This window comes from Strix uralensis, chromosome 1 (genome assembly GCF_047716275.1).
Source record: "Strix uralensis isolate ZFMK-TIS-50842 chromosome 1, bStrUra1, whole genome shotgun sequence".
In the NCBI taxonomy this organism is placed as follows: domain Eukaryota; kingdom Metazoa; phylum Chordata; class Aves; order Strigiformes; family Strigidae; genus Strix; species Strix uralensis.
Window position 1 is genome coordinate 124864171 of NC_133972.1, and position 20334 is coordinate 124884504.

Genomic DNA, 20334 nt, shown 5'->3' on the forward strand with positions numbered 1-20334 from the left:
GGGACAGCAAAGCAGGGAGTCACCCTTTCAGTCAGAGAGCAGTGGGGAGACATGGAGCTCTGCTTTTGGACAGATGAGAGTCAGTGGAGAGCTTGTGGGTCATGACTGGAGGGCAGACCAACATGACTAACACTGTGGTGGGTGTCTGTGACAGAAGCACTGATCAGGAAGAAGTAGTAGATGAGGCCTTCTGCAGACAACTGGAAGAAGCCTCACGTTCACAAACTTCGGTCTTCATGGGGGAATTTAAATACCTGCAGCAGAGCAGGGCACAAGCAATCCAGCTTTGGGGAGTGCATTAATAACAAATTCCTAATGAAAGTGGTCAAAGACCCAACAATGAGAGACTGGCTGCTGGACCTCACACTTACAAACACGGAATGACTGGTCGGAGATGTGAAGGTCAGGGTGATGGCAGTTGCCATGAGAAGGCAGAGTTCAGGATCCTGAAAAGAGGGAACAAGCCAAAAAGCAGTATTACAGCCCTGGGCTTCAGGAGAGCAGACTTTAGGGTGTTCAGGGAACTGCTTAGAGGAAACTCATGGCATATGGCCCTGGAGAGGAGAGGGGTCCAGGACATCTGGGTGAAGTTCAAGGATCACCTCCTCCAAACTCAAGAATGGTTCATCCCCATGAGGAGAAAATCAAGCAAAGGTAGCATGGTCTGCCTGTGTGAAAAAGGAGCTTCTGAAAGAAATTAAACATAAAAAGGAGGCATACCAGAGGTGGAAATTGGGACAGGTGACTTGGGGGAATATAGAGACATTGTCTGATCATGCAGGAATGGTATTAGGAAAGCCAAAAGCCACCTGGGAGGGATATGAAAGGCGACAAAAGGCTTCCACAGGTCTATCCACAGCAAAAGAACAACTGGGGAAAAAGTGGGCCCACTGCTGAATGAGGGAGCGACCTGGTGATAGATGACATGGAAAAGGCTGAGATACTTGACACCTTCATTGCCTTGGTCTTTACTAGTAAGACTGGCCTTCAGCAATCCCATGCCCCTGAGACCTATGGGAAAGTCTAGAGTAAGGAAGACTACCCCTGGTGGAAGAGGATCGGTTAGAGAGTATTTAAACAAACTGGACATAAAGAAGTCCATAGGACCTGATGGGATGCACCCATGAGTACTGATGGAACTGGAGGATGTCACTGTGAGACTATTCTTGATTATCTTTGAAAGGTCACAGTGATGGGGGAAGGTTGCTGAGGACTGGAAAAAAGCAAATGTCACTCCTATTTTCAAGGAGGGCTAGTAGGAATGTCAAGGAAACTACAGGCTGGTCAGCTTCACCTCAATTCCTGGGAGTGTGATGGGGCAGAGGATTATTCCTCCCCAAGTGCATTTCACTTTGCTGAACTTCATGAGGGTCCTGTTTGTCTATTTCTTCACCCTGCTGAGGTCCCTCTGAATGGTGGCACACCCATCTGGTGTCTCAATTATTCCTCCCAGTTCTGTATCCTCTGACAACTTGGTGAAGGTACACTCTGTCCCATCATCCTGGTATGTAATGAAGAAGTTAAACAGTATTTTATTGAGATGTGACCCCTGGGGTACTCCACTGGTGACTGGCCTCCAGCTGGACTTTGTGCTGCATAGATTTATGAAGGGGAATGCATGCCTGACCAGTCTGATAGCCCTGTACGATGAGATGACTGGCTTAGTGGGTGAGGGGAGAGTACTGGATGTTGTTTATCTCAAATTTAGTAAGGCTTTTGGCACTGTTTCCCATAGTGTCCTCATGAAGTACAGGCTAGATAAGCGTTCAGTGAGTTGGACTGAAAACTGGCTGAACTAGGCTAGATAAGCATTCAGTGAGTTGGACTGAAAACTGGCTGAACTGCTTAGGCTCAAACAGTTGTGCACAAAATCCAGTTGGAGGCCAATCACTAGTGCCCCAGGGTCAATGGTGCGTCCAAAACTGTTTCATATCTTCATTACCGACCTGGATGATGGGACAGAGTGTACACTCACCAGGTTTGCAGACAATCAAAACTGGGAGGAGTGGCTGATACACCAGAGGGTTATGCTGCCATTCAGAGGGACCTCAACAGACTTGAGAAATGGGTAAACATGAAATTTTACAAAGGCTAATACAAAGTCCTGCACCTGGGGAAGAGCAGCCCAAGGCACCAGTACAGGCTGGGGGCTGGACAGCTGCAAAGTAGCTTCACAGGAAAAGACCTGCGGGTCCTGAAGGACAAACTGACTGAGAGCCAGCAACATGCCCTCATGGCAAAAAAAGGCCAACAGCCTCCTGGGCTGCACTAGGCAGAGCATTTCCAGCAAATCGGGAGAGGTGATCCTTCAACTTTGCTCAGCCCTGCTGAGACGCACCAGGAATGGTGTGTCCAGTTCTGGGCTTCTCAGTACAGGAGACATAGACATACTGGAGTGAGTCCAGTGAAGGGCCACAAAGATATTTAAGCAATAGGAGCATCTGACATATGAGCAGTGGTTGAGAGAGCTGGTACTGTTCAGCCTGGAAAAGAGAAGGCTCAAGGGGGATCTTATCAATGTATTTACATACCTGATGGTGGGAGGTGGGGGAGTAAAGAAGATGGAGCCAGACTCCTCTCAGTGGTATCCAGTGACAGGACAAGAGGCAGTGGGAAACACAAGGAATTCCATCTAAATGTAAGAAAATACTTTTCTACTGGTTGAGTATTGAGCACTGGCATAGGCTGTCCAGAGGCCATGGAGTCTCAATTCTTGGAGGTACTCAAAATCCATCTGGACGTGATCCTGGGCAACCTGTTCTAGCTGACCCTGCTTTGAGTAAGGGGGTTAGACTAGAGGATCTCCAGAGATGCCTTCCAATCTCAACCATTATGTGATTCTATGAAGCACGTGAAAGTGAAATAATAGTTCAGTTTGTTTAGTAGGCTAAATGCATTAGCTCTCTTGAAGATTTTCAAATTCCTAATTTTGGGGAACAAATGAAGTAACACTGAGGAATATGACCCCGAACTGGGAACACAGGACCAAGGGACGTACCTATTAGATAACCTCAAAGCAGCAGCACTAGAAAGCTGGCATACATGGACTGAACTTTACCTAGCTAGGTCATGTGAGAGGATGGAAGGGATAGAGGAGAGTACTGAAGTAAATTACAGCAGTGCACAAGGAAAACCAAGGAGTTTGGACTGAACTGTGAAGTTTTTGCTCATATTAATATAGGTTTATTACACCACATGTGCACCTGAAACATCCTTCAGGTCATAAGCCATTCCCCAAGACGACCTGTGCAACAAACTTACATTGTCATTTAATAGAGGTTTGAGTTTGCTTTCACCTCTTTACTTTGGCATAAGGTGTACACATACTGACAGTAGATCAGAGCTGCAGTTATCCTTGGTCCAAGCCTAGTTCTAGCAAGTACACTGCTTCATCACAGTCCTTTCTGTGTTACTGCTTCCCCAACCCCATATGCAGAAAGGGAAATGCTCCCTGACAGAGATGTTAAAAAGACTAAGAGATGGATATGCCACTGCAAGAGAGCCTGCCTTGAGGAAAGAGCTCCTCAGGGGCAAAACAGTAGGACAGATATTGTGGAGCACTCTCACTAGCCTCCTGACCCAACTTGCAGCTTCACTGCAGAAGGGACAGACTCAAGTCTGAGCTCAAACACAGCTGGGATTTTAACCCAGAAGTCTGGCTGTGCAAACAACTTCGGCTTCTAAATGCAAGTACGCATATTCTTGTTAGTCGTTCAGAGCTTCTGAGAGGCACTGGGCAAAACCACATGTAGGAATATGCATTAAAACCACAACACAGACAAATCTGAGTGGTAAGGATGAAACATAAAGGATTGCCTTCAGACACATTTTGATTGGCGGTCTGTAATATGTTTTTTAACCACGACTGTTACACAGAAGCACAAGGTTTGTTCTTGTTTCCTTGCACTTTCCTTAGCAGTAGTTAACGCGCTACAGCTAATTAGGCTGTACATCGGTGTCAGGATTTACCCTAAAGTGGCAAATGTAGTTAAAAACAGGTATTGAAAAGCAGGGTGCATACCATTTCTGGATCTCTCTGCCCAGGCAGAGTAGTAGATGACCACTGCTGTTAAAAAAATAAGCATACCTATATACATGAATGACAAAAGATGCTCAAGGAAACCAGCAAACGCCTTATGATCAAAGGGAACAAGAGCCAGTGAAGATGATAACTGTAGTCAAAGGTTTCTAGAAGTAGATACTACCTTAGTGTTTTATCTATGACACATTTCACCCATCTTTGCTTATGCTTTAGAAAGAGCCAAGAACCACACAGAAACAACAGTGGTCTCTAAGATGGCAGAGGTCCCAGATACCCACAGACAGTGAGGGGTTTACCTAGCAGGCTATCACTTGGACAGCAGCTTTATCATTTCCCCACCCTCTCTCTGTTTCAAGAGATTTCCTGCTATTTGCCCCTTTGCACTCCTGCTCCTGTCAAGTTGTAACATCATTCATCTTCTGCAGAGCCACTTCTCCCTCACTTAAATTTCTGGCAGCCAGTTTAACTCAGTGTTGTTGCACTGACTTAAAGGGGACTTAGAGGACCTTAAGCCAGATAAGTATCTTATCCTGCATATAACATTTCAAGTTCAGTATTGAAAATAAACTGAACCCTTCTATGGGAGATATTCGATTAGGATCAACCCCAGTTCAAATCTTTTTGTTGAAGTAATATTACTACAAATCAAATATGCAGTGCCTCTGCAATTGTGCCCTAAATTATAGACTTGAAAATTAAGTTGATTTCTAATTTGAAACATTCCATTTCTTGGAAGTCCAAAGGAAGTTTGTATGGAATGGGGCATCACCAGTGAATGTCTACCATTTGTCACCAAATCAACTTTTTACAACTTTATTTAGATGCACACTCCACATATCAAGACAATGCAATTTTTCTGAAAAATTAGATGTTCTTAAGTTAACTGCAGAGAGACAGAACAGGTGTGCAATTTGAGGAGGGCAAGGCAATGGCATGCAGGAAAAGACCAAGACAAGGTACACAAAGTACGACACTTAATCCAACTTTGGCAACTGTGCAGATGTCCTTTTTATCACAATACACTCTTCTTCAGAAAAGGGCAATGTCATCCACAGAGCTGACTTGGTCACACAAAAAATGTGCAGAATTAAGTCTCCGATCAGCCATTCACAGCCCTGTCAATGTAGCCTCAAGTTGTATTTTAAAAATACAACTGCCCCCCCTTCTGGCCAATAAGGACTCACAAAAGTGGTTTTGCATGACATTTCAGACTAATTTTAAAATGCAGTTTAGTTTATAAAAGTTAATTAGACTCGTTTTAGGATATAACCTCTCAGTCAACGCACAGAACTTCCGTTAAGATTCAAAATATTTCTACACTTATTTAGAAAAATTTTCCTTTGCTTATGTAATGCCATATTCTGGACTAAATATGCTCACCCATCAATTTCTCAAGATAATGGGAAGGTTGCAAAAATCTCGATATTATTTGGTGTCACAGGACCAGGCTCCCCATAAGCTTCCAGATGCACAAGGGCTTACTTGGTCAGGAACGGTGCCAGCTCAGGCCACTGAAAGTGACACAGTGACATCCGTGCCATGCTCTACCACAGCAGGGGAAATGTTAGACCCAAACCTTAGGTGGTCAGTCACCTGGTGGGTTAGTTCTCCATCTAGATGATCAATTCACAGATAACAGTGACATAATGATGCCAATGGCTCAATTTATAGCTTGAAAGGAAGACTACTTAAGGGAGGGTAATTGCTGGAATACAAATATTTTAATGACTGCTTTTAAAGTGACTTTTCAAAATAAATCTCACGAACAATCCAGATACCCTTTTATATGCCATCTGTATAGCAGCATTTAGTAAGAGGCCAAGAAGCCAAGAATGAGAAGCAGCACAGTAGTTCTGTACAAGTCAGGTCCTTTTGATCCATAAGAGCATGTAATTTAGGAAAGCAAACTCTGGGATTCCTCCTCTCTTTCTGATCAGGAAAAATTTTTTTTCAGTATAGTTCTTATATCCTTCTCCTGATGCTGAAATGCTAAACTGCAGTATATAAAGGGTTTTTTCCTAAATAATTACTCATAACTGATACAGTAATAAAGACAAGACAGAAAACACCTCCACAAGCAACATCATAATTTAGTGAAGCCTCAATGAAAATTCATGGCAGAAATGAAAACAACACTGAAAGACACTGCTTACATGTGTTGTGCATGTATTTCAGATCGATAGCTTTCTGTTGTTAAAAGGAGTACTAGTAAACAGAAGAAATATTACTATTTTTTTTAAAAAAAGCATAATTCTGTGCTACAAAATTTGATACCAGTGAACAAATTACCTCTAAGCTTTGTTCTCACCATCAACACACTGAGAAGTAGATGAACTAAACTGATTCAATGGCAAATCTTAGGTTTAAATCAAGATAATGGCTACTCTTGTGGATTTGACACATCTGCAGAGCTAGGCAGTTGTCAGATATGTGGTCCCTAGCACACCTATAGTTAATATTAAGACTGTCAAGTTCTCACCTTTAATTGCTACAATTCTATGTGAAAAACTAAGTAACAAAATGTATGAAAGTGTCAAAATACCTGATTAATTAACTGTTGTTGCAATTTTTTTCCAGAGTCTGAAAGAGAAAAAAAATAATTAGTTTGTACATATTTTAATGAATATTACCATGTACATACAGAATATAAACCAGTGAATTCAACAAGAAAATAACCACACTTTATAAAGAAACAGATTTAACATGTACAAATGACTTGAAAGTTCAAAATGGAAATCCACCTAAAGTAAAAGAAACACAAGCTCCTCTTAATCAAGATGTGAGAAAAAGATTGAACTGGGGAGCCAATCTCGTTAACCTGGAACCCCACAAGAAATTACAACATTCAAAGTGAAGACAACAAGTTTCAAATACATGCTGTGAAGCATCTTAACGTTGTGAGGTGTACTGCTGCATGTATATGTGCCTGAGAGACTAGTAGCATCCAGCTCAGGATTTGACCACTGGAGGAGAAAAGCAGCTTCTGCCATTACCCTAAAATAAAATTACGTGCCTGTGTCAAGACTGAGGTTAGGCACCAGCTGGCTAAAGGGAGAAATTCTATCCTGATAATATCCACAAAGTGGCAAGTTGAATTATGGTCTTGCTTCCTTATTCTGTCCGCCTTCTGCGGTGTCCTACATTGTGCTCCTGAAGACACGATCAAAGCCTAGACAGAACATTGCTTTTCTACAGCCGTCTGGGACCCTAGCAGCAATGACACCTCAAACTTTTTCTTTCCTTTTAGATCCAAAGGGACAGTAATTTTGCCTCATTTACTGTTCCTATATACTAGTTGTCAAAAGGGCTGCTGGTATCAGTTACCATCTCTTTGCTACTAGAGATCATCCACACGTATTGGGGAAAGTCAGGAATTTCACACTTACCTATCCAGCTAGGCTACATGTACCTAGAAGGGGTTTTTTAAGTAATAATGACAGGACACTGTTTGCAACCTGTCAGTATCACTACTAACTGTCAGGTGAACCTGCCTAGCATGGGTGGCTGCCACCTCTAGCACTGGAAATGATACTCCATTTCAACAGAACTTTTTCGTACTGATATGTACAGCACAAGATAGAATTTTTAAAATTAGGTGAAAATATGTTAAGTTTTAAAATACAGTATAAAGACTCTATTAACTAAGGAAAATGATCTTCCCTACTCGTTCCTGAGACTATCCCTCAATGAAAGCATTATAGATAATTTAGATAAAGATATTCACTTTAGGCTATATTAAAGGTTGTCTCATGATAATTATTTCCCGCATACTTGTGCTTTTATTTGCTAAATATAAAAAATATATTATTTTGGCTAAAAAAACCCCGACCCAGCTATCATTTAGGTGAGACTTCTCAAAATGTATCCCCTTGTTCACTGAGTTCATCTTTGGGAGAAATAGAATTTATTCTTGTAACTAGTATTTTAACCAAATAGATTGTTGGTAATAGAAGATTAAAGGAGTATGTGTTTTTAGCATTCTCTAATGATATACAAGTTGCTAGGAAAGCAGAGTGTTTGAAATCTCTCGTTAGATCAACACTATTTTGCTCAAAGGTTTGTGGACTTTGAATACTGATGCTTTCCTGTTTCCCAGTACATTTGTTTTTAGGCTATTTTGATTCACTTTAAAGGAATTTTAATAACTTTCTGTTGACAGCATGGACAGCTGGTCTTGAGAATTAGTGAAAATTCACTTGCTGACTGAGGAAGGAAGTGACATCAATGAGTTTCTAAAGTCAGTCCTGGGGGAAAAGTGCACTCCGCCAGAGTAGCCTTTCATGCCACTGTATTTCCAGTGATGCCTCGAGATGCAAAATTGCATTATCAATCAAACTTGTGGTTTCTACCTCAGACAAATGTAAAAAATGAACAGAAAGACTGGGAAAGACCTCTGTGGCCATTCATGGTGCTGCTAAGGAAAATGTGAAGAAGAATTTATGGTACTTCTTTCCTTGTTCACTCTTAGTTCTTTCTTTTGGCAATTTAAATACTACAGTATCAAGGAAAGGGCAGCTGCAGAAGTGTCTGTATGACATACCAGTAATGATGACATGGGTTAAACAGGACAAAGATTGACTAGGCTGTTAAGGATAGAAGAGAGATCAAATTCAAGGTCACCAGAGAATTGAATACTGTGTTCTCCACTTATTTGCTAGATGATCCTTGTCCTCATCACAGAACAACTACATGAATTTGGCATAGTCAGCAGTTGTGCTCAGAACAAACTAATGTCTGTAATAACAGAAATGCTACAAATTAGGGTGGAAATACATTGGCACCATTATATGGAGAAGCCTGCAAAGTCCTGGTGTGTACTGTACTTTTGTTTTAGGAGAAAAGCTACAAAAAAGTGAAAAACCATGAATACCTACAGCGCTGAAGGGGGAGTTCAGTTTCCAGCTGATGGCTAACAGTAGGGCAGCAGAACGTTTTGTCATAGAAAGTAGTCAGAATTTTGTTTGTCCTGTTTTTTGTTTTGTTTTGTTTTTTTTTTTTTTTTAAATCCCCAGAATTCTCTTACAATGACTAGTCACTAATCTGTGTTTTATTTATGGAACCCTCAATTTTGAGATGGATGTTTCTGTTTAGGTGCCTTGTGATCACTTGTGGTGACCATCAGCATTCACTAGAGGGATTCAAGAAGCTCCACTAGAGAGAGCCCTCCAAATTCAAAGGACATGAGGCAATGAGACACTGATAAAACCAGAACTGTCAGAACATGTCAGCCAGTCCCACAAGCAACACTTGCATTAGTCTCATGAAGTGCAGGTAATTCTTGAGACTTGCCAGAAGTTTCATTACTGGTAGACCTACATATGCTAAATTCAAAATTTATGACAGTTTTTCCAGAGCCACTTCAATGAGGTAGCAACTTATGCAAGACGAATGGATGCATGAACATCAAAGTAACTGGTAAATTTACTGCCATCTGGAAATTTGTATGGAAGCTGCCCAGCAGGTAGCCAATGTAGTCCAAGAGATATATCTTCTGCAACTCAGACTGCATGTGAATGGCTTGCTCTTCTATATTCTTCCTGAAACCTCTCTTTTCTACCTGTTATCTGGCAAAGTGTTCCTCAATGGGCTCAACAGTGCCATCTGACCAGCCTTGAAAACACAAGGAAACCAAAAGGCCTTAATCAGAGACAACTACACTTCACTCATACTTTGAGTCAAAAGATGTATTTACCAGTACAAACTATGGTTCTTATTTGCTGAGGCTCTGCTCTCCTGTCACTCTCACTGAGGCTAAAGTGGTGCAACTGGATTCCAATGATGTTTTTGCATCGGGACTGGAGAAACAGACCTCTCCCAATTCATTTTTAGTGATCTTCTTTTGTCTCTCCAGGTGCAAAAAGTGTAATGGATTGTTGGATGGTTGAGATAAACGGCCTTCTTGGGTTGACCTCAAGCTATATCACTTTAGCAAAAAAAAAAAATTACAGCAAACATTCTTTAAAAGATTTCTCTGTATTTTCATACACTAATTAGTATACTAATTCCTGTTTCCAGGGCAAGTTGGGTTTTTCTTTTTTTTTTTTTTTCCCCCCTTGCTTATTCTTCTTATAAGGAAGAGTACCTTACTGAGAAGAATAATGAATGTTTTCTAATGCAACTGACAACTGCAAGACACAAGCGCATGCTGTAACTGATGCTGTCACGAGGAACCGCAACACTGACTCCTCAGCCTTACGCATGCAACCTACACAGAGAACAACATGAAATTATGCACACTATGCCCTGCTTACCTCCATACAAAGGAATGTGATATTTGTGCAGGTTTACAGATTAATCTGCTGTAATTCCTTTTAATGTTAAACTACTTCCAGCTCAAATATAATTAAGATCACCAGGTACAAAAGATTCAGATTGGAAATATGAGTACACTCCAACAGAACAAATAACAGCTTGATGCTGTTTCTTATGTTCAAATAGCTGGATACATTAAGGATTTTGACAGCATGTTTATTCCCTAAGCATGTAGCAGAAAAAACAAAAGACTTCATTTCAAAAGGTAAAAGACTACTACTGCATTTAATTAGAGTGTAAAATCCCTTAAATACACAGATCTGCCAATTTATGTGACGTGACTGCTACAAGTCCTAGCAACAAAGGATTTCTTTTTTTTTCTTTTTTTTTCCCCTCCCAAAAATCAAATCCCAATTTATACTTTAAGCAACCATCATCAACATCAATAAAATGAAGGCTTTGGAATAAAAAGTTTGTTTCCTTAAGTCTTCAGATAATCCTACTAATATTTGTGACATGGCAGAAAGGCAGGGGATGAACAGAAATTCTGGGTCTGTCTCCCTGTTCCCAGGTGTCTGAGGGCTAACCAACAGACTGAAAAAAGTGTGGAGAATCCCAGGGGGCAAAGGGGACCCTCAGCCTTGCTCTGAAACAGCCATATGCATAGTCTGAAGCAGCCATATTCACTTAACTGCAAGTGGGAACAGCACTACTAAGAAATCAGTTTTGAAGAGGGACTTCGATATTCTAATATCTGTTTAATTTTGTTTTTCCAGTTCGTGACAGAAACACTAACAGCTTTGGATTTTACTTTATTTTTATAGAGCTAAATAAACACATATGCAATCTATTTGCTTATGATCCATCCCACTTTCATTACTGGTTTCCTAATCTACCAGAGCAGATTCTGAGAAGTGAAAGGAAACCAAAGCACTTGTTCGTGACAAACTTCTGCAGCAATTTCCCATGGCACCAGAGCCTGAGGAAGAAACACTCAGATTTGTTTTTCAGACTCATAATGGAGAAGGTGTGAGACTAACAGATTATCTTCTGTGAAAGCCTGTAACTCGGCACATGAAGATTAAAATATTTAGGACAGAACCATACATTTCCTATAAATTATCCCCAGAATCTCCAAGACCTGTGAGCAACACAGCTCCTGCAGCTGTGCATAGCATTTCCTCTTCCTTCTAACAAGGAATTCAGAAAACTGAAACTGCTCATTTATAGCATTGCCTTCAAAACCTAGTTTAGCCTACTTTTGCACCTCTGTGATAATTATGCAACTGAATATGATTACAGTGGCCTAAAATGTATTAATCACATCTTCACGGTATTGCATAATCCTCCTCAGTTGTCACAACGCCAACTCATAAGTTGCGCTGGCAGTAGGAAACATAAAAAGAAATCCAAGTTGATACTGATTGAAGCAAATGAAGGAAAGTTGGCCATCTCAAAACACTGAAACTCTCACAGCATTCCAAGGTCTCCCTAGCTAATTTTTCGTGATTACTTTTGATATGAAAACAGACCTTTAATTGTCAGTCTCTAATAAGGATGCAGAACTGTTCCCTGGGAGGTTCAAAGGACCCTGGGAAATAAACATTTAGGAAAGCTCAAGTAGCCAAATGTCTTGTGTTGATTAACATACACCATTCAGTTTCCACCTAACAGAGTCATAACAAGAAGAAACTCCAAAGGAAAAAAAAACTGGACTGACAAAGAAACATTAGTCTTAATAGGACTGAGGGCCCTCATTCATTAATTCTGTTGCACGTAAAAAGGAGGCGGGGGTGTAACTCAAATCCATTCCTGGATCAAATCCTACATTGACAAACATTGTGTAACTGTACTTACGGCAAGGAGATGTTAGAATATAAATTAATTGAAAATTTGAAGTTTTACCTGCCCTCTGCCTGATCATCACTGATAAATATTTTCAAATAAGACAGAATGCCAGGATGCCTCTAACAGAAATAGTAGGCAGGCTTGTTTGCCAGTTTTCTTCTAGAAGGCTGTGCTTTATACATCTGGGAAAAGGGAAAGCAAAAATTTGTTACCTTCTTCCTTTAAGGATGGAAGATTTGAGATAATGGAAACATGCCAGACACTGTATTTAGTTTTAACATCAACACAATATTGGTATCATGGTTTGGATGGTTTCCAGCTGAATATCGTGTATATTTTCAGTGCCTATTTGGCATTCATCCTGTATCTAACAACAAGAACAGTTTGTTTCAATTTTGTTTTACAGCTTACTATGTAACTGCTTTGAAATGCTTTTTCCTTTCATCCAACTACTTCACAACTTTTTCAGATTCCTGTTCTCTTCAGAAACTGAATGGAGCAAATTGTGGATTCCTACTCATCAGCAATTAGGCAGGAAAAGATCAGTTCATTATGTCTTAGCAGATGCATTTCCTCAAACTCTTATTAGAATGCGATCCAAATCCTAAGGTAGAAATTGCCTCAGTTCTCACACTGCAAGGGCCACTGCTTTTTAATTTGAAATCACATGGACCACCAGCCTCCACTTTCATGTTGCTAGTTATGTATGGTGCTTTATGGTGCTTTTATGATTATCTAGAGGACAGGTCCCATAATCTCTTAAAATGCCTTTCTGACTATGCTCCAGTGTTGAGCTCAATTCCTTATGCAGTTATCCTCCACAAAATAGGTTTGTGGGTGTTGACCCCGAAGAAGCTGTTTCCATCCGTAGCTGGTCCACTGCAGTTTCCTATATCAAGGCTCTTAGTATGTGTTATATGAGGGATTGCTGACCCTGATCTTTTCCCACTGAATGAAAACTATCTGGTGTTTACTCTAAGAACAGCATGGTAAGAGTTGTCATGATGGAAAAGACCATGGAGAGCAACTAGACCTTGAATCAGCCACACACAGAAATAAAGCCGTGGACATACAGCTGTGTCTTTAATATAGCCTGTTATGGTCTTAGGCAGCTGAAGCTTTGCACTGCACTCACAGTAGGGCTGAAACACTGCTGTAGTTTGGCTTTGGTTTTGGTTCCTGCTTAGTTTCTGTCCATATTAAGAACATATGGTTGCCCCCACCCAGACGAGGAATGTGACTGTAGTTAAAATTTGCAGTCAAATTAACCATGTTGAGGCAGAGCCACATGGAGTCATGACTATCCAACCTGGCATATCCTGAAGAAGGTCAGCTGTTGATTTTTCACTTGCAGTGAAGATGACTTGATATCCAGCTCTGAAGCACACCATTGCCATATAATCTTAATTAGAATACCCTGGAAATGGCCTATGAAGATGAAGGCGCCAGTCCTAATGGGAAGCAGCACACAAGCTCCTACAGGGTTATGCCCACAGAGCATATTTTGACTCACCTGCTAGGACAACTGCACCACAAACAGCTGAGCTACAAAGCTTCTCTGGTGTGAATCAGAAGCAGTGGTGTGTGCAAGATGAGCACGCAGCAAGCCCAAACAGGGGTGGAAAAATCCAGCTTCTTGGCACTAATTACAAAGTAGAGTCCCACAGCAAAGTCTCCATGGGAAGCCTTAGTCTACAGTTTATGTATTTCAGAAATAAAAAGGAGATGAATTGTCTATACAACATAAGGCCAGGAAGTGACCAGCAGTGATGAGAGCAAATACTCTTTCAATTTACTACTCATTCCGAGTTATGCCTACATAAATAAACTGTACTTGTTTGAATCTGCCATGTTCCTTTGTTTAAGGTCTAAATGTGCCACTCTAAGGCATGCTCTTAGCACTCTGGCCTCAAATAACTTCTCTGAAATTATTCCATTTGGAAGTAAAATATTCCCCAATGAAAATGTGACACTTACAGAAAGACACTACTCACGTTTACAAGGAAGGTTACATGCAGGAGAATCTGGAATTAATCCACTGGTAAAGAACAGAGAGGAAAAGGAAAAGGTGAAATAGGACCCCTTTGAAATACAACCTTAACACCTGGGAAACAAAAAATTCTCTAAATAGGATAAATTAATAGTGAAAGAAAACTAGGAGGAGAAAGGCAAAGAGAAACAAAGCTAAAACATAACCTTTCCTAATGCACGGCTCTGAATTAAGATTGGTCAGATACAAAACAAAAACCTACAGCAATCATTTGCTGCGGGGAGTACAAATTTATCTACGTTTTGTATAACTAGAGTATGACCTTTTGCGACCAACTCTTGTGCTTGAATTCAGCTGTAGTTATTTGAAGTCATTTGTAAAAGGTCATCCATGACTGAGAATATAATACGAATCCAAGATGCACAAGGGTTCAGGTTTGTGCTACTCGAAAGAAATTGGGGAGAGAGAAGGGGGGGTGGGAAACTCAACCACTGCTACAGATTGAGTTCTCAAATGGATTTGCATAGTTTGACAAGGTGTATTGAATCTAAATGGTCAATTTCCAATATGTGAATGTGAATTATTAGAGAATACACAGATTTGACATTTGTTATTGATGACTACATTACTGAAATGTTACCAAAGGAGGGTGTATTACCAAATAAGACTCATTGTAATTTGAGTCAATTTTTGATGTCTGCAGCACTGTAAAACCTCTTCTTCCCACTGTTTCTCCATTCTAATAAAAGATTATGGATGCTGCTTTTAGTGTGGTAAAGAAATAAGGTACTCAGGTAAAGATCGTTTGTAGCCCTATTAAACATCTATACCTGACTTTCTGCATACACAACTTTAGTACTATTGGGTTTGGGGGTTTTTTTGCCTTTTTTTTTCCCCCAAACAGTACTAAATGGGAGATATGTTAAGGAGCTCCTTACAAGAAGATCCTATAGTGATGCACAAGCAATCCTCAACAAGAAAAGTGCAATAGACATATAAAAACATTTTAGTCATGTTCTCTGAAATAATGATTTGAACATCAGATAATTCAAACAGTATCCTCCATACTGACAGGGTAATTGACTAGGAAAAACAAAAGCATACAAAAATTTATGGAATAGAAGTGAAAGAAAATTCATATAAGAGAGAACTGACAGTAGTCATTTAATCATGATCTTATGAGACCACCTCCACAAAAACCCAAACCCAATTCTAAAGGCCAGACTGTAAAGGATTCACCACCACGATATGAGAGCACATTTAAGCTTTTGAAAATAAAAAAATAATTCTTGTATGCTTAACGTCTTTAAAGCCAAACCTGCAGCTCAAGCTTGTAATCTGCCCTACCACCACCTTTGGCTAGCCAAGTAGCAACTGAGTGTATATTGCACATACTGTGGCTAATTGCAACCGCCTCCTTTCCCACAGGTGAAACACCCTGATGCTCCAAGCCTCACAAACAGCACCATACTCTGCTTTGGCAGGAGCCTTTTGCTTACTGTAGAAATGCCCGTTGCTACGCCAGCTCAGATATTGGCAGTGCTCAAAAGTTGAAAGCAGCAGGGGTGCTGAAGCAAGTTCAGCTGGAGAAATCATTATGAGAACTGAACTCACATATGTCACTGAAAACACGGTTAAAAGTTTCCTTTTAATTAAACCGAGACTGAAAATAACAGCAGTAAGGTGGTACTCAGTACCCAGAAACTGCAGAGTACCCCAACGCCAAAAGCATAAACGATGCACTGTATCAATTTGATCACTTGGGCAGAGTCTAAGTAGATGTTCTCAGGTAGAGCGCACCTTTTTCAGGCACGGAGGGTAAATTGTCAAATGGGCTTTAAAACCACACCTGTAGGTTTTGAACACACAAGCATTTTCTGCCCACAAAATATACTGCTGCTGCTTGCAAAGGACCATATGTACATACCAAAAGCTGGTACCTAGGTACAATTTGCATCCATAAAATGTGCAGGTGCAGTTTTATGGAAACCTACGAGAAGAACGTGACCATATAGCACACAACTACTATTTACATAACAGCCTTCAGACAACAAGCTAAGTAATCTTCCCGCAAGATGTGCCATACCAAGCACAGCAAAAGGAGGTAGAATTTACAGCTGAAATTGCAGCCATGTTCTTGACTGGCAGACTGATTTAAGAGGCAAGTCTACCCAGTCCCAGTTTGCAAACCATAGGTGTGTACTAATACTGGTAGCAATGACAATACCCCAAACTGAGGGTAAGATTAATGTGTCTTCTGCAAAGGTGAAAAGGGAATCCTGAGAGAGTCCTTAGCACCAAGTGATTCAAAATATTTTTTATGACTGAAAAAACCCACCTTGTTTATTCTTCCCTAGTGAACTGTATTCTTTTCCAAAGCACTAAAAAATAATCCTGCGTGCCTGACATGAATCAGCATGTGAATTACTGACCAAGTTAGCTTCAGCAAGTACTAAGTGACATAGTTATAATATGGTGCTTTTATTCACATGTAAATTACTAATTTCTACTGAATTGAGCACTCAGGATGAGACATTTTTCTTCTGACATGAGAACACAGTCAATATTATGTCTGATTATCAACAAAACTTGTTATTGGCTTTTTGCCAACTGCAGGGTCAAGGTCTTCACATATTTCCACAGATTAAGGGGAAAAGGCATATTTCTACTTATCTTATTATTAGTATTTATTTATAATGGACACAATTCTTTATATGAAATCTAATTAAAGAATGTGAAAAGAAATACAAAGGGAATGTGGAAAAATTCTCTTTGGATTAGGAAATATTTTAGACTAAAGCCACACCAATTGCTACTACTTAAATAATTAGTGAAGAGTAAAAAACCCAATTTGACTTAATTTCCTGCCTTCTGAGGAATTTAAAAAAGAAAATGTGATAATTGACAATCCACTCCCCACACAACTTTTGGTCATCACTAACATATTGACCTATTGCTATAATTAAAGTGATTTGTGTACTTTGGATAGTTTACAATATAAAGGCTAGGTCCAATTATTGCAAGCATATGAGAAGCAAATCTTCAGAAAAATTAATTTTACTTCTTGATGTTGCCGGCAGGGAGTGAAAGGAGTGGCCAGCATTTTTAAATGGATGGTTAATTAGATGTACAGCCAGAGACTCTGGAACAGCAGAGCTGCAAGAAGCTCAGAGTTTCAGATTTCTTCTGTTCATACAAACATATCAGTAATGTCCTTACTTTCAACAATACTTTTTGTCCCTTGAATTACAGATAACTAGCTCCCAGAATCACAGAAAAAAATTGAAATATTGCTGGTTGCTACTGTACAGCACCAAACTTAAGTTAAACATAGTAATAAACCCACTGGAATAATGGAAGCTAGGCTTATCGATCACAGGAGAAAGCCACACAGATGCAAAGAAAGTAAGTCACAAAGAAATCCTTCAACTTTTAATTCTCACTTCTGAGAACAGACCAATTCTATTAATGCAATGTGGACTCCTATTTCTTTGCTGGAAAACAAATGGGATCACGCAACCACCTACGCATACTCAACACCCAAATAATATTAGCTAAAAATAGCACTTTAGAAAAGCTACAGACACACAACTTTTCTTAAGGTTTGTTTTCATGATTGGTTTAAGCCGCTCAATGCCTGGCAAAAATGGACAGCCCAGCTTTTGCTGCAGCTGTAGTGACGTGCTCTTCCTCCTCCCTTGTGCCAGCACTAGAGCAGCTGCATCGCAGGGTCAAGACACATCACAGTCCTGATTCAGCTAAAAATTCTCATCTTGCTTAACAGGCTGATTTTCAACCATATCAGCTCAGATCAGCCAGCCACATTAACTGTGCAGGTGGAGACGTATGGTTGGGAACAATGGTGGGGGCAAGAAGAAGTTCCCTTCTGGGGAAGCTCACACGTGGATCAGCACAAACCTTCTGTAAACCCACATCCTAAGAGCCCTGATCTGCCCAGCTGCTACTGAACCATCAGCACCAGAATATCATGATTTGTCACAAGTGACATTCAGTCAAATGAAAGTTCAGATGACCAACAACAAGTCTCTTGACTAATAGTTTCTTTCAGGGTTTGCACTGTATGGGATTCCCATTTTTTTTTATATTCAGATACATTGTGAATTTGGCTTTCCAGAAGGTATTTGATAACATCTTTCTCACAAGATTTCTTAAGGAAACTTAACAGGCACAGAATTAGGGGAAACATCTTTCACAGATTTAGAAAAGCAGATGCTTAAAAGACAGGAAACAGAGCATAGGAATAAAGAGAGAAAAGTGAGTTCTCATCACGAAAAAAAGTCACCAGTGGAGTCCTGCTGTCTTCATGTTGAGGACACCCATGCTCTTCAACATGTTCTTAAAATCACCCAAGAAAGGGACCAAATGGGGAGATGACAATGTTTGCTGATGATATTAAGTTATTTGGGATAGAAATGATGGAAGCTAAAGAACTTTTTACAAGAGTAAGTTGGTAATAAAATGACATATGAAGTGCAATTTATGCAAAGCGATGCTAGAAAAATTTTAGGGGAAAACTTTTAATTTAAACTCAGAAGCGGTGGACTCTGAACTGAGTTCTGAGCACATTGCTACTCAAGAATGAGATCTAGGGGTGGTAAAGCTGTAAACATCACCTCCATGCTCACAAGTTAGAGAAAGCAATTTGAAGACTAGAGGAAAATCAAAAAGAAACCATTGTCTTTCTGTATATACACACTTGTATCTTAAATATTATACACAATTCTGATCCTTCCACTCATGTACAGAACTGGAGAAGAACAGAAGAGGATAAGGTGATGGATTGAAACTATAGACTGGCTTACAAGGAGCAACAGCTATGAAACTTGGTAAAGCAATGATCCAGAGGAAGTATGATAGAGATCTGTAAAATTGTAAGTGACATGGAAGGGGTGAATCAGAACTGACCGTTTGCTGCCTCTTCTAACACAAGGATGGGGGCATCAGATGAAGCAGGCAGATGGCAGGTTCAAAACAAACATGAGGAAGCAGCTTTCCATGCAACTGGGAAAGGAAACTTGGGAACTCTTTGCCAGGGGATGTTAAGGCTGCTAAAACTTTACATGGATTCAGGGGACAACCAAACAAGCTGAGAGATGGGAAACCCTTTGGGGGTTGATAAGCAAACAGAAACCACATCTGGTGTAGGAAGTCCCTGAAACACAAACTGCTGGAGTTTAGGAAAGTCATGTGAGGAGGTTTCATTTTGCTGCTAGGATATTGAGCAAGACACAGCTCTAGCCTCATCCAGTATTGCTGCTGTTATGTGCAACACCACAAGACACTAAAAAAACAAGGCCTCAGTTTAAAATACTTCAGATACTGGACACCCTCAATACATACACCCACCACAGCGTACTGACATGGCCTGCTGGTGGCAGGCAGGCAAGGGAAGAGTAAAGCTGTGCTCTCTATCTCGCACTGCTCTGAACAGCAGGGGTACATCAGACAACTGGTGAGATCATTCTCAGTTCTTGACCCCCAGGCACACAAAGCATTTACTATGCTGTTTTCTGCCACTCAGATTCTTTGCACACGTAAAAGCTGTCTTCTGGTCACGCCAAGGACCCCTAAACCCTGGCAGTGCTGAGCAGTGAAGCAGCCTGTTTATACCTAAGCTCCTCCAGGTGTCACAAATTTAATGCTCCCCCTTTGCTTCTTGTGCTTTCAGGGGCCACGCCAGAGGGAGGTCTCAGAGCAGCGCTTGTTTTTTTGATACTACAGTTTTTGTTTTTAAGAGCACACGTGGGAGACCTTAAACATGGGAGGGCGTATTTCCCTCCTTTGCCAAAGGGGCATAGTGATGTCCTCCTGCTCTGAGGAGATGCCCTACATATCAGGGTGTCATACAGGATGCTGCTGACCTTTCCTGTTGAGCTGATACACACACCTCCAACCACAGGAGACTGACCAGTGCTTAGATAAATTTCCAAGGAAAAGGAAGAACAGACTTACTGAATATTAAAAGCATTAGGCTCTGTGTGCAACGAAAAATAAATAAATATCATGACCTCAGTGACTTCCAAAGTTACCTAGAAAGTGTACTGAGAGCAAATGATCGACCTGCAGTACCCTAAGTCACATGCTAACACCAGACCATTTTTCTATGCCACAGGCTAGAAATGCCAAGTGTTTAGGAGGTATTGCAGGAATTTTTTACCACCTGTCAATTTGCTAGTTTTCT

The 20334-nt window shown here is 40.5% G+C and overlaps 1 protein-coding gene across 5 annotated transcripts in view; it reads right to left on the reverse strand.

The window, feature by feature from the left end:
- Nucleotides 1-20334, reverse strand: part of CHST9 (carbohydrate sulfotransferase 9) — a 92367-nt gene that overhangs the window by 13410 nt on the left and 58623 nt on the right. For all 5 annotated transcript variants that reach the window (XM_074880050.1, XM_074880030.1, XM_074880040.1 and 2 more), the window contains one exon: nt 6585-6622. In XM_074880050.1, the coding sequence (XP_074736151.1) occupies nt 6585-6622 (38 nt within the window). The remainder of the gene's footprint in view (nt 1-6584; nt 6623-20334) is intronic.